Source organism: Oncorhynchus mykiss, chromosome 6 (genome assembly GCF_013265735.2).
Source record: "Oncorhynchus mykiss isolate Arlee chromosome 6, USDA_OmykA_1.1, whole genome shotgun sequence".
Lineage (NCBI taxonomy): Eukaryota > Metazoa > Chordata > Actinopteri > Salmoniformes > Salmonidae > Oncorhynchus > Oncorhynchus mykiss.
Genome location: NC_048570.1, coordinates 50,820,548 through 50,847,190, shown reverse-complemented (window position 1 = coordinate 50,847,190; position 26,643 = coordinate 50,820,548). Strand labels below are relative to the sequence as shown.

At 41.5% G+C, this 26,643-nt stretch overlaps 1 protein-coding gene across 1 annotated transcript in view; it reads right to left on the bottom strand.

Annotated features, from left to right (window-relative positions):
- Positions 1-591: 591 nt before the first annotated feature.
- LOC110526125 (hippocampus abundant transcript 1 protein) overlaps positions 592-26,643 on the bottom strand; it is a 28,872-nt gene continuing 2,820 nt past the window's right edge. Inside the window, exons 2-12 of the mRNA XM_036980400.1 lie at positions 14,834-14,926; positions 9,959-10,021; positions 9,273-9,400; positions 8,696-8,810; positions 8,354-8,572; positions 7,945-8,058; positions 7,300-7,371; positions 7,019-7,131; positions 6,736-6,833; positions 6,298-6,452; positions 592-4,480 (exon numbers count right to left, since the gene is read on the bottom strand). Coding sequence (XP_036836295.1) covers positions 4,265-4,480; positions 6,298-6,452; positions 6,736-6,833; positions 7,019-7,131; positions 7,300-7,371; positions 7,945-8,058; positions 8,354-8,572; positions 8,696-8,810; positions 9,273-9,400; positions 9,959-10,021; positions 14,834-14,926 — 1,386 coding nt within the window. The 3' untranslated portion in view covers positions 592-4,264. The remainder of the gene's footprint in view (positions 4,481-6,297; positions 6,453-6,735; positions 6,834-7,018; positions 7,132-7,299; positions 7,372-7,944; positions 8,059-8,353; positions 8,573-8,695; positions 8,811-9,272; positions 9,401-9,958; positions 10,022-14,833; positions 14,927-26,643) is intronic.

Sequence of the window (26,643 nt, the reverse complement as noted above, 5' to 3'; positions counted from 1 at the left end):
ATAAGTATGCTGTGTGATTTTTACTTGACATATCAAATGCCTTTTGGGGACCTTGCATTTTGCCAAGGAAAGCATGGTCCCCCACTTTTTAATCCATGATCAATAAGGCTTGTAAATGACATGACCATATCGATATACATTTGTTAGGTGTAGAATTTGTGCAGATTGGGCTAGCACTAGCTTCAATATTTACGAAAAGGTCTCTCACATGTTATGGGAGACTATACGGTAGTTGTAATATGGTATATGTGTTCTGATGTGACCAAACACTTGTTGCATTGCAATAGTTAAAGGCCTGAATGTAGGTTTATATGATATTTTTCTAACTTTTTTTCTCAAAGACAGCAATTGTCAATCAAGTTTACTGAATGAGTGTCTGCGATGCTGAGTGTTTTGCAAGTGAGCAGTTTGTATGATTTGTTATAGACAATGCTGTATGATTAAACACTTTCGAAATCTGCACTCTGATACCAAGAGGAATCCTTTTCACAAAATCTAATTTTATATAATACCCACATAATGGTGGTCAAAATGTGTGGATTATAAAATCCATACATACTAGTATAAATTATGTAATGCAGACATCCAACAAATGGCTATACATTTCTTTATTATTGTAGATATTATTCAGAATTATGATTTAAGAGAAAACAAAGCTATTACAAATGCACAACCCATGAAGAAATAATTCAACATCATTTAAAAAAAAAGACCTCAAAATAGATTGAGCAAAAATATAAAACGCAACATGTAGTGTTGGTCCCATGTTTCATGAGTTGAAATTTAAAAAAATCCCAGAAATGTTCCATACGCACAAAGCGTATTTCTCTCACATTTTGTGCACAAATTTGTTTACATCCTTGTAAATGAGCATTTCTCCTTTGCTAAAATAATCCATACACCTGACAGGTGTGGCATACCAAGAAGCTGATTAAACAGGATGATCATTACACAGGTGCAACTTGTGGTGGGGACAATAAAAGGCCACTTTAAAATGTGCAGTTTTGTCACACAACACAATGCCACAGATGTCTCAAGTTTGTTGGGAGCATGCTGACTACAGGAATGTCCACCAGAGCTGTTGCCAGATAATTTAATGTTACTTTCTCTACCATAAGCTGCCTCCAACGTCGTTTTAAGGAATTTGGAAGTGCGTCCAACCGGCCTCAAAACTGTAGGGGGTTAGAAATATTACAGTCTGTAATAAAACCATTCTGTGGAGAAAAAAGTAATTCTGATTGCCTGTGCCTAGTTCCCCATTGGGTGGGACTATCCCCTCCAAGGCCCATCCATGACTGCACCGCTGCCCAGTCATATGAAATCCATAGATTAGGGACGAATGAATTCATTTCAATTGACTAATTTCCTTACATGAACTGTAACTCAGTAAAATCTTTGAAATTGTTGCAAGTTGCGCTTATATTTTTGTTCAGTATATTAAACATGTATATATATTTTTAGGCACACATATTCATTGAAATGAAGGTGCAGTACTCAGCAAATGAATGCATAATTTGACTCGTAAATAACTCGTTCATGTAGAAATAAGTATTTTAACTGCATAATTGAATCGTTTTCTTTAGCAATAACAATGGCTAAATATATTAACCTTGTTCTTAAAATATACAAAGTGCTGCATTACGAAAGTCCAAGACTTGGGTCTTACATAAGTTATTGAACAGATTCATACCGTTTCATCAACATGAGATATGTCATAAGTTAGATTCAAACCTGCTGGCAAAATTAATACAGTACACAACATGGAAAATGTAACACTAAATTCCACTTTTACAGGTTAGTTATGATTGTATGCAAAAATATAGGTTGTATTGTGTTTTTTACACCAACTATCTTTGAGAGAGCAACAGTTTAAAAAAAATCTTAAGATCTGACAGAGCAACATCTTGGTCTCAATTCAGTCTGGGGTCATAATAGATACAGGAAACCGCTAAAATAAAGGAAACACCAACAAAGTGTCTTAATAGGTCATTGGGTCACCACGCCAGAACAGCTTCAGTGCACCTTGGCATACAATAGATTCTACAACTGTCTGGAACTATATGCGACACCAGTCTTCCACGAGAAAATCCATAATTTGGTGCTTTGTTGGTGGTGGAAAACGTGGTCTCACGCTCCGCTCCAGAATCTCCCATAAGTGTTCATTTGGGTTGAGATCTGGTAACAGACGGCCATGGTATATGGTTTAAATCGTTTTCATGCTCAGCAAAAAATTCAGTGACCATTCGTGCCCTGTGGCTGGGGGCATTGTCATCCTAGAAGAGACCACTTCCATCAGGACAGAAAGGATTCACCATAGGTTGAAGGTGATCACTCAATGGCTGTGTATTCATTGGTGTTTACCTTGTCCTCTAAAGTGGTCGAGTGGAACTAAACCATACCAGGAAAATGCACCATAACAGAACGGCCAGAACCCTCATTTACCCAAATGTATCCTTTATTTTGACAGTTACCTGTACCATACCACAAAAAAAGCACTTTCCAACTAGTTGCAATAGTTATGAGGCCAAACAACTGTACTCTGAAAAAACATTTTTAAAGTACCACAATATGCCATTATCACAGTTTTAATTTCAATTCAGGATTGGCAGTTAAAATGTTAAAGTCTCAAGTTAAAAACTGAGGAGTACAACTGTACTGTGGGTCTCAAGTTAATCCATTAATACGTCACGGGTAGCCACAATCCCACCAGACCTTTATGCAACACAAGAACTAACACTCAGATGTAAAAGGTAACAGTTCCTGTAAAAGTGATGATTTAGTTTTTAAAGGTTATGAGAAGCTATACCAAATCAGGGGGCCAAGATTTGTCTTTAATTTACATCTTATGAAGAGGTAAAAATTTGAGGTAGCTGACAATATACTCAGGTTGGGATTTGTAGGGTGGATAGGCATATTTGGAATGTCATGTTTAACTCTTTCAGCAACTATTTCTGTAACATTCAAGTCCAAGTCAAGTCTCACTCGGCTGATTCAACAATGCATGACAAAAGGCAAAAATACAAAATAATATATGGCACAGCATTTATAATAAAATTGCATTACCTTTAAGGTACATACACTATATATACACAAAAGCATGTGGACACCCCTTCAAATTAGTGGATTCGACTATTTCAGCCACACCCGTTGCTGATAGGTGTATAAAATCAAGCACACCGCCATGCAATCTCCATAGACAAACATTGGCTGTGGAATGTCCTTACTGAAGAGCTCAGTGACTTTCAACGTGGCACAGTCATAGGATGCCACCTTTCTAACAAGTCAGTTTGTCAAATTTCTGCCCTGCTAGAGCTGCCTCGGTCAACTATGTGCTGTTATTGTGAAGTGGAAACGTCTTGGAGCAACAACGACTCAACATGACAACGCCCCCGTGCACAAAGTGAGGTCCATACAGAAATGGTTTGTCGAGATCGGTGTGGAAGAACTTGACTGGCCTGCACAGAGCCCTAACCTCAACCCCATCGAACACCTGCACTGTTGGAGCTAGAAACACAAGCATTTCGCTACACCCGCAATAACATCTGCTAAACACGTGTATGTGACAAATAAAACGTGTTTTGACACCTTTGGGATGAATCAGTGCCCTACCTCACTAATGCTCTGTGGGTGAATGGAAGCAAGTCCCCGCAGCAATGTTCCAACATCTAGTAGAAAGCCTTCCCAGAAGAGTGAAGGTTGTTATAGCAGCAAAGGAGGGGGGGGGGGGCAACTCCACATTAATGCCCATGATTTTGGAATGAGATGGTCTAAGAGCAGGTGTCCACATACTTTGTCATGTAGTGTATTTACCTAACTATACACCAATCCGTTTACAATCTAGATTGCACAGTAACTTTGATGAGATACAGGTCAATATTTTATTAACATAAAGCTGGAGTGGGCATTGATTGGCATTTAAACCCATTAATAGGAGGGGGGTTCTTTAAGCATATGAGAAACCAGCAGAGCTTACGGTCATCTCTTCAACTCCACAAACACTGTCTAGGCCAATGTTTGACACCAAAACACATTGTCACTCAACCCGGTGCATTAAGAAGTGTTTCTGTCCTTATCGCAATGTAAAATCACAGTAAACGATAAAACCATCTCGCTGGACAAAAGACCGATCCCTAATCGTAGAAACAGAACTGTGTTCAACGTGGTTGAAGGATATACCCTGCATGGCTCCATGTCGGCTGCTGCTGGTTGAGGTTGTAGTTTAGGGGCCATTAGGGGGGCTCATGTTGGAGTCTCTTTCAGACAGTCACATGCTGCTGTCCTGCAGGAGAGGCTCTATGTCCTCTTCGCTGGCAGGCAGGGGGTTTAAACTCTGGAGGTTGTTGCTGGTGCTGATTTTGCGCGTGTCCGTGTAGGTCTTCACTGCCATACTGTGGTGGTCAGGGATGAACATGGCCACAAGGAAAGCCAGCAACACTAAACAGGCTCCGAACAGGAAGGGCGGACCGGGAATGGTCGGTTTCTGAAAGAAAATTCACAATAACTGTTACCAAAATGAACCGCTTGCATGTACAATGCATTCGTTAAGTATTCAGACCCCTTGACCTTTTCCACATTGTGTTACGTTACAGTGTTATTCTAAAATGGATTGAATTGTTTCCCCCCCCCCTCATAAATCAACACTCAATACCCCATAATAACAAAGCAAAAACAGGATTATATTTTTTGCAAATGTATCAAATAAAAAACTTACACTTTTACATAAGTATTCAGACGCTTTACTCAGTACTTTGTTGAAGCACCTTTGGCAGCGATTACAGCTTCGAGTCTTCTTGGGTATGACGCAACAAGCTTGGCACACCTGTATTTGGGGACTTTCTCCCATTCTTCTCTGCAGATCCTCCTCTCAAGCTCTGTCAGGTTGGATGGGGAGCGTCGCTGCATAGATATTTTCAGGTCACTCCAGAGATGTTCGATTGAGTTCAAGTCCGGGCTCTGGCTGGGCCACTCAAGGACATTCAGAGACTTGTCCTCTAGCCACTCCTGTGTTGTCTTGGCTGTGTGCTTAGGATCGTTGTCCTGTTGGAAGGTGAACCTTCAAGCCAGTCTGAGATCCTGAGCGCTCTGCAGCAGGTTTTCAAGGATCTCTCTGTACTTTGCCCCATCCTGACTAGTCTCCCAGCGCCTGCCGCTGAAACACATCTTCACAGCATGATGCTGCCACCCCCATGCTTCACCGTAGGGATGGTGCCAGGTTTCCTCCAGACGTGACGCTTGGCATTCAGGTCAAAGAGTTCAATCTTGGTTTCATCTGACCAGATAATCTTGTTTCTCATGGTCAGAGTCTTTAGATGCCTTTTGGCAAACTCCAAGCGGGCTTGTCATGCATCTTTTACTGAGGAGTGGCTTCCGTCTGGCCAATCAACCAGAAAGGCCTGATTGGTGCAGTGCTGCAGAGATGGGATAACCTTCCAGAAGGACAACCATTTCCCCAGAGAAACTCTGGAGCTCTGTCAGAGTGACTGTTGGGTTCTTGGTCACCTCTCTGCCCAGTTTGGCCGGGCAGCCAGCTCTAGGAATAGTCTTGGTGGTTCCAAACTTCTTCCATTTAAGAATTATGGAGGCCACTGTGTTCTTGGGGACCTTCAATACTGCAGAAATGTGTTGGTACCCTTCCCTAGATCTGTGCTGACACAATCCTCTTGGAGCTCTATGGACAATTCCTTTGACCTCATGGCTTGGTTTTTGCTCTGACATGCACTGTCAACTTTGGGACCGTATATAGACATGTGTGTTCCTTTCCAAATCATGTCCAATCAATTGAATTTGCCACAGGTGGACATCTCAAGGATGATCAATAGAAACAAGATGCACCGGAGCTCAACTTCGAGTCTCATAGCAAAGGGTTTGAATACTTATGTGAATAAGGTATTTCTGCTTTTGCTTTTTCATTATGGGGTAGTGTGTGTAGATTGATCAGGATTTTTGATTTATTTAATCCATTCTAGAATAAGGCTTTTACATAACCAAATATGGAAAAAGGGAAGGGGTCTGAATACTTTTGTAATGCAGTGTATGTATTGATGATAGGTTTTACTTTGATAATGATTATTTTAACCATCATCAAAAAGTAGAAGAAGCTTCTCTTAATGGGATAACTTTGTTTTTCTAATCCAACTCCATAAAATAATACTGTTTCTTAGCCAACAGAAGGGTTTTTTGTGCTCTAAGGGCCTAAAGCAAACTGACTATCACATTCACCATCACAGCTGTACTCATATGATCTCAGAGTTACACAGCCATGAAATTAAAGATGTAAGCGTATTCTGGGCTCTGTACCTCGCTGGGCTCCTGAGATGTGCTTTTGTTTCTTCCTGTCATAGGGTCAAGCTCGTTCAGCTCCACGTTGAACAGGAAGAATATGAAGCCGTACAGAGCTGGACCCAGCCCATTGCATAGGCCTCTGATACCCGTAATCATTCCCTGGACACATCCTGTAAGCGTAACAAAACCAGATTTTACTCTGACGGCACAGATAAACTCACAATTCACCTCCTTTCAGACACCTCAGGTAGAAAGGGTACAAAAAGCATAATGCCTGTTATGGTGAAAGGGAGAACAAGGTAGAGATTACATAGACCAAGGCTTGAATCAGTTGTCACATGTCAGCTGTTGCTCTTTAGTTGGTCAGTGGCAGTGACCTCTGCAGCTCCGTGTAAGGGCAATGTGTGGAGGGGAAAAGGTAGAGCCACAGAGAGGAGACTGGTGTTGTCTTACCTTGCTGATCAGAGGCTGCTATCCGGGACACCAAAGCACTGACTGCAGGGAAGGTGATACTGGACATGGCTGCGACTGTACCCGCAGCCCACATCATCCTGAAAGGCAGGAGGTCCCACAGTGGGGTTAGAGCTATTTCACACGGACAATGGACAAATCCCCTCCACACTCACGCGGTGCCAACACTTGGACAGCTGGACAACACTAAAGACTAAAAGACCAACCCTATGTATTCTAGCACGTATGAGATATCATTTTGGCTGTGAATCAGACACAAACTTACCATGGTTCTGATCCAAAGCCATACCAGGCTAACTGGAACAGCTGAAACCCCAGTCCAAGTAACACTGTGTTTTTATTCCCGATAGTTCTCATAAAATAGGTTAAGAGCAATGTCTGTTAAAAGAAAAGGGAAGAGGAAAAATGACAGTAAATCCAAAAGTATATGTAGTCTTCATTATCTTTTAATAGTTTACCGAGGTAAATATTGACGTGGAACATCGTAAATAGTGACACTTTTCACAGTTGATGAATAGAGGAAATACTAATATAGCAACAAAATACCTGAGCGATAATAGAGAGGATCCCGACCATTGCTATAAAAGCAGCAATTGCCGCAGGCGAGAATTCAATAACCTGAAAAGGAACGCAAAGCACAGTGCATCTCAGATTACACAGCGTGGATAAAAGTGAAGTATACACGTCACCCTCCCCATATCCAATTAATTTAGACAAGGCAGATGCAATGTTGCCAACTGAGTGACTTTGTTGCTAATCCTATGCAAGTTCAGACCCCTCCAGTGACTTTTATTGGTTCTAGTGACAAATTCAGCTACTTTTCAGGGTGCCTTTGGGAAGTTTTGACACGAGGGCTTTGCACACTAAATTCTGCCGCAAATGAGAGATGGATTTACAGCAACGACACACACACCGGCTGAGAAGCACACGGGGAGAGGATGTGCGGCGAGAGAGGGTGCGAAAACGGGGACTGCAGCTATGCCGCAGCAAGCCAAATTTGTGCTGTGACATCGTCACAGAAATGGCAAAACATCTAGAGACTTCTAGCGACAAATCAAGGAGCCAATAGCGAAACTCACCGCAAAATTATTGGCAACACTGGTCAGATAACATTACATAATGATTGATAACAATGCTAGAATGACTTAAGACTTCCCATGATGCTTATAATTGACTTATAACCAGTCGCACCTGTCGCAGGTAGAGGAAGAAACTGGAGTACTGGCCTGCCTCTGGCAAGTAGGACAGGAACACTGTGACACATATAAGCAACACTGTCGGGTCCTTTCCCACTCGCCTAAGAGACTGGACAAATGACATGGGAGGAAGAAAAACCAAGTGGTCAACATTCAGTATCACAGTGAAATTCTAAACATATTGAACAGCTGTAAGACTTGAGGCTAATTTGTACCCAACCAACATACGCAAGAACGCAAAACGACGATCCTGCGTAGCCAAAATACGCAGACGTATGCAGCCCTTCAATTTTTTACTCCGCAAAATGGCCATTTTACAGAGCTAATTGCCTTCTTGCATTGTATATGTACATACGGTATAACAGTTCATTCAATTTGGGTAAGGTTATGTCAATGTCACTCACAGCAAAGGGGTCAGCTTGTTCCCAAGAGATAGGCGACCCCCAGGACGTCAGTCTCATTTTGTCTGGGAGAGATTCTGGCACGACCAAAAGGACAAAGGCGATATCCACCACTGCGATGATAGTGGCCACTAGCACCACCAAACTGTCGCCGTAATTTGCAGAAAGGTAGGCACCGATGGCGGGACTCGTGACCAAACTGGCGGCAAACGTTGCTGACACCTGAAGCAGAAGGGGAAGGTGGAACATCCTCAACATTTGTGTGTTAATTTATTTGATCCTCTTTAACATATAAGTCATAAGGGTGGTGGGGGATAAGGCGTTAAGACAGACAAGAGCCATTACCAGTCCATATGCGGTGCTTCTTTCATGTTCTTCAGTGATGTCAGCAACATACGCAAATATTACAGAGAAAGTCACAGCGAAGACGCCAGAGACTGATATCATGGCAAAATACCACCTGTAGAGAAACATTCAAAAGTAAAAATCTCACTCAAAACAGAGGAAATGTCACATATATTCAACACTGATAGAAATGTATAGTTGAAAACAATGTTGAAAACAAAGTTGTGTTTAAATTCTGCAGCAAAGATACATTTGTCTCAGTGTGAGAAGGTAAGCATCAGCAGAAAACACATAGGGAGAATCTCAATTTCATTCTCTTCTTTCCTCCTTCTCAAAACCCATTGGAGGAGAAGATCAGAGGGGAGGGACCTATGGCTTTCTCATCCAATAGGTTTTGAGAAGGAGGCGAAGAGAGAGGACACGAGGAGTATGCAATTGAGATTTTCCCATTGCGCACATACGACCCTTGTTCCCAGCAGGTTCGCAGTCAGAAGCCACGGAGAACGCTGTAGAGATCACTCACATGAGAAGCATGTGACTGAGCACAAAGGGTGCTATGTCTACCGGTGCCTCTTACCATGGGCTTATCCTCATTAGGGGGATTGGGGCACAGGTGAAGAACACTGTAACCAGCAGGAAGGACTTCCTGCCCCAAACATCTGATAAGGCACCTATCAGAGGGGCACTCAGGAAAGACAGCAACCCCTACACACACACAAAAATGCATCAAGCACGAGACCTATATGGGAAGGCGTTTGACACAACTCAATGTAGGTGTGAAAGAGCTACATTACCAGTGTTAAAATTGCTCACCTAAGCACATAAAGAGTGTGACATAGCTAACTGAAGTATAGTAACATGGGGTCTTCCTGTGGGTAGTAAATGCAGCACAAAGACGATCATGACAAAGACGATCATGACCAAGCCGTAGGCAGACCTGGGTTACCAGGCAAGCTCAAGCTCTGTGATTTTGACTGACAACCATCTCTATGTCATACATGAAAATAAGTTATATTACAATGCTGTAATACTGAGCTCTTTTCACCATTGACTAATGCTGATCTGAACAAACCAGATAGGCGAAAAGACAATGCCTAGTAGAAACTTGACAAACAGGTTTTCCCCCCTGCACCTCTCATCCTCTCAAAGTGAGCATAGTGACCAAATATCCTCTCATCGCAACTTTGAAATAAAAGTTCCTAATTAAAAAATATATAGTAAACATTGATTCTTAAAAGCAACCCAAATGAAAATGCCTCTTACCTTAACACCTTGAATCAGACCATTCATGAGAAATGTGTGCTGGGGGAATGTTTCATGAAGAACCTGGTGGACAGAGGAAGGAGACAATATAAATACCCTTGTTAGGTCATTTGCAAAGTCTCTACAGATAATGCTGTCATTTATTCATGACCTTTGGGGCACTGAGGAGGGCGCACGTCTTGCCGCTTCCTGCTCGACTTTGCTTTTATTAATTGGTATTTTTTGCATTAATTATGACTGTGTTTGCTCAGAATGTTTGTGCAATAACTTCCTACGAGCGACAAACTTCTGGATCATGAATCAGAAGCTACAGACTTATTGCTCAGCCTCCCAGATCTGGAATAATAAATGTCTCGCACAGCTGGCTTACCTGTTGCTCCTGGCCGAGACGACAGAAGGCAATGGTGACGAAGAAGAAGAACGAAAGGGGGACTCCAAGCAAAGCTGAAAAGACAGGCTACATGGCCTCCTCTTTCTAGCATCCTGATGGCTAATGTCCAATCGCTGGAAAATTAACTTTGTGAACTCAGAGCAAGGCTTCAAAATTGTAGAGGGACATCAGGGAATGCTGAGTCTTGGTTTTTACAGAGACATGGCATATGGACAATTCACTTGACTCTGTTATTCAACCAGACAACTTTTCAATTTTACGTTTTGATTGAACGCAGGCTTCTGGTAAGAGTAGGGGGAGGCATAGGCTTCCTCGTCAACAGTTCATGGTGTACCGAAGTTAAAAACATTTCAAGCTCCTGTTCACCCTACCTGGAGTTTTTGGTGCTAAAATTCGGACCCCACGACATGCCGAGGGAATTCACATGTGTTATTAGCACAGCTGCGTACAAGCAAACATCAAAGCGGCACTCAGCGAACTGTACAAGAAAATTGTCCAGCAAGAATCCTCTCACCCGGAAGAAGTCTTTATGGACGGGGGAGATTTTAACAAAGCAAGTTTATTATTTTATTATTTCAAAGTATCACCAAAATGATTCCGGGACCACAAGAGGAAACAACGTGCTGGACCATGTGTACACAAACATCTGTGATGCATATAGAGCCTTCCCCGCCTCCACAACGGTCAATCAGATCACGTCTCTCTGTTCCTACTCCCTGCCTAGAAGCAGCAACTCAAGAGGGAGCCACCAACACAAAGAATAGTGAAGTGCTGGACAGAGGCAGACTCAATGCTGTAGGAGTGTTTAAGAATATTAATTGGAATATGTTCAAAGATTCATTCACCCAGGACTCATCCATCAATATTGAGGAATATACATTGTCAGTCACAGGCTTCATTATGAAATGTGTTGATGATGTACTTGCAAAAACAATCCGGACATACCCCAACCAAAACCCTGGAAGAACAGAGAAATCCGTACCATGCCGAGAGCCCATACTGCAGCATTCAATGTCAGCAGCGTGAACCCCAACAATTCGGTGGCGTGCGACGCGTACAAGGCAAGCATGAACGAGCTCTATAAATCCTTGAAGGATGCAAAAAGGCACCACAAACTCAAATTTAAAATCGATGTTTGACAACTCAGACTCGCAACGCATGTGGCAAGGAATACAGGCTATCACGGACTATAAAGGCAAATCTAGCTGTGTGGTGCCCTCACAAAATTAACAAAATCTATGCACTCTTCGAGGCAGACAATACTGAGCAATCCTGGAAGGCTCTCGCTGCTCCGGAACCAGATGTTTTTGCTCTCCAAGTCTGACGTGAGGAACTCTCATGAGTGAATACACAAAGCCGCCGGCCCAGATGGCATCCCTGGCCACGTCCTCAGAGTGTGCGCTGAACAGGGGGCGTCTTCTCTGCCATCTTCAACCTGTCCCTGTCCCATGCTGTAGTCCCCCCACTTGCTTCAAGGAGACCACCATCATCCCAGTGCCCAAGAAAAACAAGCTGACATGCACAAATGACTATCGCCCAGTCGCACTCACCGGCTCACACCAAGGCCAACATTCCAGGCACACTGGACTCACTCCAATTTGCCTACCGCTCCAACAGATCCATGGAAGATGTCATTACAACCATTATTCATACGGCCCTAACACATCTGAACAAGAGGAACACCTATGTGAGAATGCTGTTCATTGACTACAGTTCAGCATTCAACACTATTGTTCCCTCTAAGGTCAGAGCCCCGACTCTGGACACTACCCTCTAAAACTGAACGCTGGAATTCCAGATGGGCAGAACACAGGTTGTGAGGAATAGCAACAGACCCTCCTCCATACAGACTCTTAACACGTGGGCCAGCATCCACATCAAAGAGGACTTGACATGGACCAACACCACCACTCGTCGAGGGTGCAACAGCACCTTTACTTCCTAAGGCAGGCTGAAGAAATGTGGCATGCCACCCCGGGTCCTCTCCAAATACTACCGCTGCACCATCGAGAGCATCCTGACCAGTTGCATCGCAGCCTGGTACCGGAATTGCTCCGCTAACGACCGCCAGCGGGTGGTGAACACTAGGCTTGGGTGGTATGCTGTATACCAAGGTATTTGAAAATAGCCACGGGATGGTTTTTCAATACCGGTAAAACTATTTATTACATGTTTTTCTATACATTTTAATATTTGTAGCTACTTTTGAAGTAAATACCTGCAGTCAACTTGTGCAATATATGAATATAGAAGATAAAGCAGATTGCGTTCTCCATCTCAACTGTCACATTATGAAGCATACCGTAGTTCCCCAGAACATTTGAGCCAGTCACGTGTTTGTTTGTAAATAGCACAACTGGAGAAAGCGGAAGCAGATGAGTACAGCTGTTTATTGACAGCAGTTGCGTTTTATATTGAAAGTCTGTTTTTTTTTGTTGTTTCAATAGACTGTTCAGGGACGTGCAACTATAGTTTTCCATTACAGAAAGTACTTTAGTGCAACACAATTGGCAGAAAATAGTCATTTTCATCAGATGACAACAGAAGTGCAACGCTATTTGGCTGGATGTAGGCTAAATTAGCTTACAATGAAAAAGCAATGTATTTTTTTGCTAAATCAATGCACGGCCATCATATTTCAGTTGATCACAGAAAGAATGTAGCCGGCTTGCATTTTACAGGAGAAAAGTTGGCTGGCCACACCTAGAAAAGTAGCTACACAGTCAGAGAAAAGTAGCTACACAGTCAGAGCGCTGTCTGCTGATAGAATGCCCGTTTTTGAATTCTCATCCCAGTGGAGAAGTGCAAAAAAAGCACAAAGTTGTCTGATGCCGAGAAGAAAGATATTTATGCGTTTTAACTTTTTTTCCCAGTGTGAAAAACAAAGAATTCTACATTAAAGCAACCCTTAAGTTTAACTTTCTAGTTATCTAAGTAAGTGGCTGAATTAATAAGGTGACGGGGCATCATCTTGTTTTGGCTTTCTGTCGTGTTTGAGAAGTCAAAGCCCTTTGGATGAATTGTCTTTTGATTTCCTTGCATTTTTTCTCCTCTCCGTTCTCGGCCTGTCTGCTCTTTCGCCATCTTCTCCAGGCAGGCCCATTGCCCTAACAACTCCAGACTCCACACAGACACAGCATGTACACATGCTGCTCCATAGCCAGTACTGTTCATTTGCACAATGTCTCTCGTTCACATTCACATGTAAAATGTCCAAACTCACCAATAATGACATTTGGTAGCACCTACCTATTTACAGTGCATTCGGAAAGTATTCAGACCCCTTGACTTTTTCCAGATTTTGTTTCATTACAGCCTTACTCTAAAAATATATTTTTTTATTATCAATCTACACAATACCCCATAATGTCAAAGCAAAACAGTTTGTTAGACATTTTTAAAACTGAAATATCACATGTACATATGTATTCAGACCCTTTGTCAGTACTTTGTTGAAACACCTTTGGCAGTGATTACAGCCTAGAGTCTTCTTGGGTATGACGTTAAAAGCTTGGCACACCTGTATTTGGGGAGTTTCTCCCATTGTTTTCTGCAGATCCTCTCAAGCTCTGTCAGGTTGGATGGGGAGCGTCACTACACAGCTATTTTCAGGTCACTCCAGAGATGTTCATTCGGGTTCAAGTCCGAGCTCTGGCTGGGCCACTCAAGGACATTCAGAGACTTGTCCAGAAGCCACTCCTGTGTTGGATTGGCTTGGCTGTGTGCTTAGGGTAATTGTTCTGTTGGAAGGTGAACCACTTCCCCAGTCTGAGGTCCTGAGCAGGCTTTCATCAAGGATCTCTCTGTACTTTGCTCCATTCATCTTTCCCTCGGTCCTGAGAAGTCATCAGACTAGAGAATCTTGTTTCTCATAGTCTGAAAGTCCTTTAGGTAACTTTTGGCAAACTCCAAGTGGGCTGTCATAGGGAGTGGCTTCAGTCTGGCCACTCTACCATAAAGGCCTGATTGGGGGAGTGCTGCAGAGATGGTTGTCCTTCTGGAAGGTTCTCCCATCTCCACAAAGGAACTCTGGAGCTCTGTCAGAGTGACCATCGTGTTCTTGGTCACCTCCTTGACCAAGGCCCTTCTTCCCCGATTTCTCAGTTTGGCCGGGCGGCCAGCTCTAAGAGTCTTGGTGGTTCCAAACTTCTTCCATTTAAGAATGATGGAGGCCACTGTGTTCTTGGGGACCTTCAATGCTGCAGAAATGTTTTGGTACCCTTCCACATATCTGTGCCTTGACACAAACCTGTTGTTTCGGAGCTATCGGGAAAATTAATTTGACCTCATGGCTTGGTTTTGGCTGACATGCACGGTCAACTATTGGACGTTATATAGAAAGGTGTGCGCCTTTCCAAATCATGTCCAATCAATTGAATTTACCACAGGTAAACATCTCAAGGATGAATAATAAAACTGTCTCCTGTGTTAAAATAAAATAAAATATCAAACTTAAAACTTGGGTGTCTGGTGTGTTTACTTACAGTCAGCATTGGTGTTGTAAGCAGCCCCCAAGCAAAGAACTCTAGAAAGATGACCACAACTGCATGGGACACCTTGGCACGGTTGGTGGTGTGCTGCAATGGGAAGATAGTGACAGAGGCTGTTTAGGACATTCCACGGTGCAAAATAGCAGTGCCTGATCTGTAATAACAACATTGAGCAAGAACTTGCCACACCCTTCCTTGTTGTTTTAAAAGTGAAAATATGTCAACGTGGGGAGATGCTACAATAGGGGGACTACTGCCACGTTCAGGTCATGTCGGAAACTCGGGACCTCAGAATTAAAGTTATTGTAAGTTAGTTACGTAGACTCTTAAAGCTTCCTATTGCTTGATTCTGATGAATATTAATGGAAGGAGTTACCTTGGAAATGCAAATGTGCAAATGATAAATCAATATCAAGATTGCAATTCCTTTCCCTCAATGGGTGACAAAATTCAAATTGAAATGCTAAATAAATTGCATTATCATTTTCATGATTGAGTACGCATGTCTGCCAATTTGAAAAAGAAAAATGTCTGACATTTAATTCCCATGGTACTAACCAGTACAACACTGACACGTTTAAAAATCTAACGTAAATGCGTAAATGACAAATCATTTCTCATGTTTGCCATTTAATTGCATTGTTGTGATAACATGAATTGTGACAAATCTAATGAATTCTCAACTGGCAATTGACAATGCTTTTCCATACTCTGTGTGGTTTAAGACTGTCAAAATTCAAATGATCAAATTCAATAAATCAATCGCAATTCTTCATTTTGCAATTTAGTTTAGGTTAGCGGTTTTGACTTGTGGGCGGGTTTTTGTAACATGAGGCGGAAGAGGTTGCCTATGCTTGTTGGGAACAGTCACTTTTAGTCATAGTTGTATCGATGTGGCGTGTTTTTAGGCAACAACAGCCAGTGTCCAGCCAGTTGTCCAGGCAACAACAGCCAGTGTGAAACCCCACAGATGAAGAAAAACAGACAATGTGCACGAGGAGTTTGCAAGAAGGGACTATAAATCTCAGTGGAGGGGACACAGGGAGCTAGTAGCTAGCTAATATAGCTAATTGGCTATTACAAGTACAGTGCGGAGAAAGTTTGTGAACCCCTTATCATTTTCACATATTTCAAACCTAAAATGTTAGATCATAATCTATGTCCTAATAATAGATAAAGATAACCGGATTAAACAAATTACACAAAAACATGATACTTTTTCAACATTTATTTATCCACAAATGATTCAACATGCAATATCCATGTGTGAAAAAGTATGTGAACCCCTGGTTTTAAGGGGAAAATTAGAATTGGGTGTTTAAATAATTTCATGGGGGCTCGTCACCACATTAGCTCTTTGAGATATATTGGCATCGAACATGTTAAGACTCCTAAGAGGGGGGAAGATACTGATAATCTATTATTGAAGAAGAGAATTGTAATGGATTGGATTCACCATGTGTACCATGTCTCCTAGAGGTCTGAACCAAGAGTTTGATATCTGACCATTTTTTACATGAATATGTCACTTTGATTTGTCTCGTCTTCCAGGTCATCTACTTGGACATTTTGTAATTATCTGGAACTACTACATGTACCCATCTCATTGTTACCAAGTTATTAGAGATACACAAATAGTTTTTGCACCCAACATACGTCATGTCTGCAATGGTCATGTGAGGTGAAATGTGTATATTTTGGGATGTGAGCACCCAGTTTGTGTGTTTGTCCTGAGGAAGATCCGTTATGGATCGAAACTTTGTCAATAAGCAGTGATTTGGGAGCTTTAACAGTGTGGGGGAATTACTGTTCTTTACTAGAATTCTTTATGAGCCCAGCACCTACAGTACCAGTCAAAAGTTTGGACACACCTACTCATCCAGGGTTTTTCTTTATTTGTACTATTGTCTACATTGGTCTAATAATAGTGAAGGCATCAAAACTATGAAATAACACATATGGAATCATGTAGTAACCAACAAAAACAAAAAAAGTGTTAAACAAATCTAAATACATTTTATATTTGAGATTCTTCAAAGTAGCCACCCTTTGCCTTGATGACAGCTTTGCACACTCTTGGCATTCTGTATTGTCATGTGTTGTTGCCTTGCTATGTTGTTGTCTTAGGGTCTCTATGTAGTGTTGTCTCTCTTATCGTAATGTGCATTTTGTCATATATTTTTAATCCCAGCCCCCGTCCCCACAGGAGGCCTTTTTCCTTTTGGTAGGCCGTCATTGTAAATAAGAACTTGTTCTTAACTGACTTGCCTAGTTAAATAAAAGGTTAAACACAAAATAAAAACATTAAATAAAAATGCTCTCAACCAGCTTCATGAGGTAGTCACCTAGAATGCATTTCAATTAACAGGTGTGCCTTGTTAAGTGAATTTATTTCCTTCTTAATACATTTGAGCCAATCAGTTTTGTGACAAGGCAGGGGTGGTATACAGAAGATAGCCCTATTTAAACCAAGTCCATATTATGACAAGAACAGCTCAAATAAGGAAAGAGAAACGACCATGCATCATATCTTTAAGATATGAAGGTCAGTCAATCAGGAAAAATTCAAGAACTTTGAAAGTTTCTTCAAGTGCAGTGGCAAAAACAATCAAGTGCAAGATGAAACTGTCTCTCATGAGGACCACCACAGGAAAGGAAGACCCAGAGTTACCTCTGCTGCAGAGGATAAGTTCACTAGAGTTAACTGCACCTCAGAAATTGCAGCCCAAGTAAATGCTTCACAGAGTTCAAGTAACAGACACATCGCAACATCAGCTGTTCAGAGGAGACTGTGTGAATAAGGCCAAATTGCTGCAAAGAAAACACTACTAAAGGACACCAATAATAAGAAGATACTTGCTAGTGCAAACAAACACGACCAATGGACATTAGACTGGTGGAAATCTTTCCTTTGGTCTGATGAGTCCAAATTTAAGATGTTTGGTTCTAACCGCTGTGTCTTCTTAGTAAGACGCAGAGTAGGTGAAAGGATGATCTCCGCATGTGTGGTTCCCACCGTGAAGCATGGAGGTGGTGTTATGGTGTGGGGGTGCTTCGCTTGTGACACTGTCAGAAACGTATTTAGAATTGAAGGCACAATTAACCAGCATGGCTACCACAGCATTCTGCAGCAGTATGCCATCCCATCTGGTTTGAGCTTAGTGAGACAGTGAGATCTGTTTTTCAACAGGACAATGACCCAACACACCCCCAGGCTGCGTAGGGGCTATTTGACCTGGAAGGAGGAGAAGGAGAGTGGTTAAGTGCTGCATCAGATGACCTGGCCTCCACAATCACCCGACCTAAACCCAATTGAGATGGTTTGTGATGAGTCGGACCGCAGAGTGAAGGAAAAGCAGTCAACAAGTGCTCAGTATTTGTGGGAACTCCTTCAAGACTGTTGGAAAAGCATTCCAGGTGAAGCTGGTTGAGAGAAAGCCAAGAGTGTGCAAAGCTGTCAAGGCAAAGTATCTCAAATATAAAGTATATTTAGATTTGTTAAAGACATTTTTTGGTAACTATATGATTCCATCTGTGTTATTTCATAGTTTTGATGTCTTCACTATGATTCTACAATGTAAAGAAAAATCCTTGAATGAGTAGAGGTGAGTCCAGATATTTGACAGTACATATTTTTTATCATGGTGAACAAGAAACCAGTCTGATTCCCGCCTCTCTGAGTGGACTAATTCACCATGGAGGCTGTGGGGATGACAGTCCATCACAAGACATATGCTACTGAAATGGTATATGTTAATATTAAGTAAGAACACAGGTGCAAAACTTATAAAAATAGAGATACTTTTGAATAATTAAAGTAAACAATAAATAAACCTTTCCATTTCGGAAATTGCGTTCATTAATGAATACGATTATTTTTAACTTTGCTGTAATAAAGGCTTAAGAAGAAGTTTCTGTATTCGTATGTTTAACACTTGTATCTTTTATCAATGTTTATGATGAGTTGATGATGATGTTATTTGATGTGGCTCTCTGCACTTTCACCAGATGTTTGTTTGAGACAATGCATTTTTTCATTTTTTTCCATTTACCCCCTTTTTCTCCCCAATTTTGTAGTATCCAATTATTAGTAGTTACTATCTTGTCTCATCGCTACAACTCCCGTATGGGCTCGGGAGAGACGAAGGCCTAAAGTCATGCGTCCTCCGAAACACAACCCAACCAAGCCGCACTGCTTCTTAACACAGCGCGCATCCAACCCGGAAGCCAGCCGCACCAATGTGTCGGAGGAAACACCTGGCGACCTTGGTTAGCACGCACTGCGCCCGGCCCGCCACAGGAGTTGCTGGTGCGCGATGAGACAAGGATATCCCTACCGGCCAAACCATCCCTAACCCGGACGACGCTAGGCCAATTGTGCATCGCCCCACAGACCTTCCAGTCGCGGCCGGCTGCGTCAGAGCCTGGGCGCGAACCCAGTCTCTGGTGGCACAGCTAGCGCTGCAATGCAGTGCCCTAGACCACGGTTGGTGTGCTTTCGCTGTAAAGCCTATTTGAAATGGGACACTGTGGCTGGATTTACAAGAAGTTTATCTTTAAAATGGTGTAAAATACCTGAATGTTTGAGGAATTTTAATTATGGGATTCTGTTTTGAATTTGGCGCCCTGCAATTCCACTGGCTGTTGTTGAGGTGGGACGCTAGCATCCCACTTGTACCAGAGAGGTTAAAACACATAGGATGTCGATATGGAAAAATACATTTAAAAAATGTTATGAATCTATTTGTGGAAAGAACAGACGACTCTTGGGCAACTAATATTTTTTTTAGTTGGGGACAGACCTAAATAAAAGTTTAAAACGTAGGTGCACAGGTCGAGAGAAATTTGAGTAATCAAGGTGACAGGCACTAACACACTCAACATCACCTTCACACTCTTGCCTGCATCTAGCTGATGTAGGGTGTAATCATTAGGCCAACAGTTACAAACAAGTTCAGGTATGTTTACCCTTGTTTCATTCCGCTTGCTTCCGTTTAAGAAACGTTTTTCAACAGAGTCGGCGGAATTAATAAACCTGTGTTTGATCACACGCAAACACAGTTCACTTTCATAGTAGCTACAAACAGGTATGGTCCCTTTGATCGTTGTATAATTCCTTCTCGCATCTACGCACTCTCCTCCTACTCTCATCTTTTCCCTTCGCTTGTGGACATCAGCTGTGTGTAACCAGGTGAAGAAAAGTTATCAAGTCAAATCTTAATGTTATAACCACTATACACTGCCTACATCGTTGTCACCATGTTAGTTAACATCTTAGTGAACATATCTACTAGAACTAACGTGTTAGTAAACCCGCTACAATCATGCAGTACAGTGTAGTCAGCAAGCATTTTAGCAGTTACACTGGCGGGCCCCGGTGGCAATACATTTATAAAACCTTGACTTGGAAGAGTTCTAATGTTGGATAGCCATAGCCAGCTAGCTAACATAAGATCCCAGTCTGCTTGAGTATGCTAAATTAGCTAACAGCCTTCGCAAGCTAAGTGAAAAAAATACAAAATATAGCTCTCTCTCTCGCTTCTTTCATTTTTGAACAAATTAATTTGTTCAAAACTGTTCAACTATTGACTTTCTCTGAGTAAACTACTCAACCAAATTTCATCCATTGCAGTGATAGCTAGCTGTAGCTTAATCTTTCAGTACTAGATTCATTCTCTGAACCTTTGATTGGGTGGACAACATGTCACTGAATAATTTTGCACGCCCAATTTTTCAGTTTTTGATTTGTTAAAAAAGTTTGAAATATCCAATAAATGTCGTTCCACTTCATGATTGTGTCCCACTTGTTGTTGATTCTTCACAAAAAAATACAGTTTTATATCTTTATGTTTGAAGCCTGAAATGTGGCAAAAGGTCGCAAAGTTCAAGGGGGCCGAATACTTTCGCAAGGCACTGTATCTTGATGGTTTTTATGTTCTCTAAATAAGTGCTGTTCTACAATTAAAGGTCAAATACATTGCATTTCAAACAGTCAGCAATAATCCAATGAATTCAGGGCTTGTGAAGTTATAACTAGGCTAAATATAAGCCTTCCACAACCATAAGACCCACTAATAATTTAATTATTTTCTTAAAATAGTTTAACCTGCTTTTTTGGGGCAAAAAAAAAAAAAAAGAAATCACTGATCTGGCTTTCAAGTCTATCCACGAAAATTCAAATATTTTGTTAATGTAACTAGAACCATGCATAATGCACATTCACTAAAAATGACAAACTTCTTGTAACATGCATTAGGCTATTAAAAATGAACACAGGTCTCATCAAAAATCTGTCAAACCCACCTGCTAGTAATTAGCCAGCTAATCTTTATATTTCAAGTTCAGCCTATTTGGATCTATTAGCTAGCTAACAAGGTTGAACAGTTGAATTGTTAAACACACCCTTCTGTGTGTCTCCAACTGCTTGAAAAGCATGTTAGCCTTTCCACTTCGTTCAGATGTTGAAATCAAGTGGCCTTGCAAATTATGACTTGACTTAATAAGCTAAGTTGATTGTCGCAAGAGAAAATAATTTGCACTTAACATCGCCAGAATTTTCCATCAATGGATTTCGATTGAATTTGTTTGACTGCTATGATTAAGCAATAAGGCACAAACAAGCCGACTGGATAGAGCCGTTAGCCACGGTACTGTATATTGGCCATATACCGCAGGGTGCCTTATTGCTATTATAAACTGGTTACCAACGTAAAAGTAATTGTGTCATTCCCATGGTATATGGTCTGATATGCCAACCAAACAGCATTCAGGGCTCGAACCCGGTTTATAATTATAAGTAAATCCCTTTTGCGCATGAGCATAACTATAGATAAATCTGACAGGGGAGTTTGAGTGATAAAAGATGGACAGAGGATCTCAATCTCTGAGCAAGAAACACTTTGATGAACTACATTTTTTAAAAAATGTTAGGCTAATTTCTGGCCATTGTGCCATTATTATGTGCCAGCTATTAAGACTACAAACAGTTATAAATGGCCCATTTGCGAGACTGACCTGTCATTTCAATAGGCATAGGCTACCAACTAAAATCTGGGTTTACGATTGTACTTAAACTTTGCCATGGTTTGCTTAGATAGGCTACTATAGACTGAAGATGTAGGCCAAACGTAGGCAAGATGTCATCTGAACGATTTAGCAGCTTGCTTAGTTCAAAGTTACAGACTAATTTATTTGAACATGAATAGTTTGGCGATTTCAAGATAAGAAGTGCTTGTGTTTCCCAATAGCCTGCTGGAATAGGCTACTGAGAATGGGGTCATAATTTCAAATCACTGAATTAAATATTAATAATATGTTTATGAATGGAATATGCTTGTCAACAGCCAGTGTTTATTATTATTATTATTATTATTATTATCTTTTTTTCTTCTTTTTTTTTTTTTTACCTGGGGCCTAAATCTGACTGACTGTCTGTTACCATCAATCTAATGGATTCTAACCACTGACTGGCAATTGCGATACAGCTTTGATAACTTCCAATTTGATTAACTAAATGTGGCCATTAATAATTGCATAACACAAGGCTACAACTAGAATACACTGAAGTTATAGGCTATTTATTCAATATGTTTGTCAGCTCCAGGTAGGCTACTTGATGGCCAACAGATGAAAATATATTTATTGAGGACTTTTCCCCATAACAGAAGCAAGCGAGGGAGTTCCATAACTTCCATTTCAAGTTTCCACTTGCGCATAATGACAAGTTAAATAGTCTACCTACAACTGGTAAAAAGTTGCCGAGCATGTGTGCTGCTTTGTCTCCTCTCACTCACATGACTCAGCCAATAGTGAACTAAGCTGCATGCTCTCTCAACACACACACACACAAATGGCGGCCGCAGTGCAACTTAGAAGTAGCCCAAAAACCTGCAACCAATACATTTTGAACGTATCCCAATTTGTCAGGAAAAACGTGAACATGGCAACCCTGGTGAAAGAGGAAGATGTGAACTCTCAACTTTGGTGTGAGAGGCAGGGGAAGAGGCTTAGAGTGTGGGCTTATTTTGTACCTAAGCTTGACGCCTGCCTTCCCGCATTTGAGACAACGACTCCCATTGTTAGGGCGGAGATGTGCCTTTCGTCATTATATACAGATCTCTGATGTAAATGGGAAGGTACACACAGCACAGGAGTTTTATTTTATCTTAATTTAACTAGGCAAGTCAGTTAAGAACAAAGTCTTATTTTCAATGACAGCCTAGGAACAGTGGGTTAACTGCCTTGTTCAGGAGCAAAACGACAGATTTTTACCTTGTCAGCTCGGGGAGTCGATCTTGCAACCTTTCGGTTACTAGTCCAATGCTCTAACCACTAGACTACCTGTCGCCCCAGTGAGTGAAGGAGACGAGACCAAAAATACAACATTAGAGCAAGTGGACGTAAGCGCTCATAAAAAAGAACAACAAAACCTACAGACATTTGTAATATCACTCAAAAACTAATTTGAATTAAATCAAATTAATCCGATATACAGTATCGCCCAGCCCGAATGGAAGTGGATGAGAACAACGAGCCTGCTAGGTTTTTTATTGAAGTCAATGTATGAGGATGGAAACTATCTGTCCTCTGGCTACAACATGGTGTTACCCTACAGAGTGCTGTTAAGGCTACTGTAGACCTCCATTGCAAAACAGTGTGTTTTAATAAATTATTTGGTGACGTGAATATATTTAGCATCGTTATCTAAAAATGTTTCAGAATTTTTATGAAATTCACTGAGGAAGGTCCTCCCCTGGTCCATTCACAATATCCCATAATGACGAAGCAAAAACAGAGAAATGTTTGCAAATTTATTGCAAATAAAAACATTTACATAAGTATTCATTCCCTTTACTCAGTACTTTGTTGAAGCATCTTTGGCAGCGATTACAGCATCAATTCTTTGTCGGTATGGCACTACAAGCTTGGCACATCTGTATTTGGGGAGTTTCTTCCGTTCTTCTCTGCAGACTCAAGTTGGATGGAGAGTGTCGCTGCACAGCTATTTTCAGGTCACTCCAGAGATGTTGGATCGGGTTCATGTCCGGGCTCTGTCTGGGCCATTCAAGGACATTCATGCGTTGTCTTGGCTGTGTGCTTAAGGTCATTGTCCTGTTGGAAGGTGAACCTTCAACCCCAGTATGAGGTCCTGAGCAGGTTTTCATCAAGAATCTTTCTGTATTTTGCACCGTTCATCTTTTCTTCGATCCTGACTAGTCTCCCAGTCTCTGCTGCTGAAAAACATCCCCACAGCATGATGCTGCCACCACGCTTTACCGTAGGTATGGTGCCAGGTTTCCTTCAGACAAGGAATTCTGGAGCTCTGTTAGTGACCATCGGGTTTCTTGGCCACCTGCCTGACCAAGGCCCTTCTCCCCCTGATTGCTCAGTTTGGCCGGGTGGCCAGCTCTAAGAAGAGTCTTGGTGGTTCTAAACTTCTTCCATTTAAGAATGATGGAGGCCACTGTGTTCTTGGGAACCTTCAATGCTGCAGACATTTTTTGGTACCCTTCCCCAGATCTGTGCTTCGACACAATCCTGTCTCTGAGCTCTACAGACAATTCCTTTGAATTGCCAACTGTGGGACCATATCCAATCAATTGAATTTACCCCAGGACTCCAATCAAGTTGTGGAAACATGAAGGATGATCAATGGAAACAGGTTGCACCTGGGCATAATTTCGAGGCTCATAGCAAAAGGTCTGAATACCTACGTAAATAAGGTATTTCTGTTTCATTTTTTTTTTATACATTTGCAAAAATTTCTAAAAACCTATTTTTTCTTTTTCATTATGGGGTATTGTGAGTAGATTTAATAGGGGAAATGTGTATTTAAGCAATTTTAAAATAAGGCATAACATGTGTAAAAGGAGAAGGGGTCTGAATACTTTCCGAATGCACAACTCCAGTGTATATTTGGCCTTGTGTTTTAGGTTATTGTCCTGCTAAAAGGTGAATTCATCTCCCAGTGTCTGGTGGAAAGCAGACTCCAAAGTTTTCCTCTAGGATTTTGCCTGTGCTTAGCTCTATTCTCATTATTTTTTTGTCTTGAAAAACTCAGTTCTTATCGATTACAACCATACCCATAACATGCTGCAGCCACCACAATGCTTGAAAATATGTGGAGTGGTAGTCAGTAACGTACTGTATTGGATTTACCCCAAAAGTAACACTTTGAATTCAGAACAAATAGTTAAATTGCTTTGCCACATTTTTTGCTGTATTAATTTAGAGCCATTTAGCTGCAAACAGGATGCATGTTTTGGCATATTTTTATTCTGTACAGGCTTCCTTCTTTTCACTCTGTCAGTTAGGTTAGTGTCCCGGGAAATACAGCAAAAATTGGAAGTGCCCATTTAAAAGTGTTTAAAACCAAGATACAGTCACTATGACAGGGATTTCCAAAAATTACATTGTCGGTGCGACACATTGCCGGCACGACACGTTGCCGGCTACACCACTATGTTAAGATTTCACAGCAAGTGAAACTGATATTTACTAATGATAGAGTAACTTTGATCGACAATTGTGAAACAGGCGGTTCATAAATTCCAAGTGTTATCATGTTCCTCAATTAATTCAGCGCAATTAAGCAGTAGGCCTAGGCTATCTCCACAGAGTGTGCTCAGGATGCACCCAAAGTAGGCTATAGCGTTTTTGAATCATACACATTTTGTAACGACAGTCAAACAAACGTCAAATTACTAACGTTGCTAAGCTTGCTAGATAACCTCCCAACAAATGACAGAATATCCCCTATTTGGCTAAATTGAGTTGTTGATTAAACAGATCAGCTCATGAATAAAACAGGGAGATGAAGAGAGGAAATAGTTTAAATATCAAGGTATCTTAACAGGGACCAACTCTGTAAACAAACTATCCATACCTACTCTCATTCAGTCTGTTGATCACACATTCTCTACCGAAGCTCTCATATGGGCTGCAACAAGAGACAGCGGGGTAAATGTTATAACGGTATTTTGACATGACTAGGTGAGACGTGCTTTGATAATGCAAACTATGGATTACAAAATAAAGTTAGGAATTTTCATGCGATTCTGGGTTTCAAAATCAAATCAAACTTTATTTGACACATTCGCCGAATACAACAAGTGTAGACTTTACCGTGAAATGCTTACTTACAAGCCCTTAACCAACAGTGCAGAACAAGAAGAAGAAAATATTTACTAAGTAGGCTAAAATAAAAAGTTATAATAAAAAGTAACACATATACAGGGGGCACCGGTACCGAGTCAGTGTGCGGGGGTACAGGCTAGTTGAGGTAATCTGTATATGTAGGTGGGGGTGAAGTGACTATGCACAGGTAACAAACAAACAGCGAGTAGCAGCAGTATACAAAAAGGGGGAGTCAATATAAATTGTCCGGTGGCAGTTTTATGAACTATTCAGCAGTCTAATGGCTTGGGGATAGAAGCTGTTGAGGAACCTTTTAGTCCTAGACTTGGCGCTCTGGTACAGCTTGCCGTGCGGTAGCAGAGAAAACAGTATAACTTGGGTGACTGGAGTCTGACAATTTTATGGGCTTTCCTCTGACACCCCCTATTATATAGTAGGTCCTGGATGGCAGGAAGCTTGGCCACAGTGATGTAACTGGGCCGATCACACTACCCTTGTAGCCCCTTATGGTCAGATGCCGGACAGTTACCATCACCAGGCGGTGATGCAATCGGTCAGGATGCTCTCGATGGAGCAGCAATAGAACCTATTGAGGCTCTGGGGACCCATGCCAAATCTTTTCTCAGTCTCCTGAGGGGGAAAAGGTTTTGTCGTGCCCTCTTCACAAC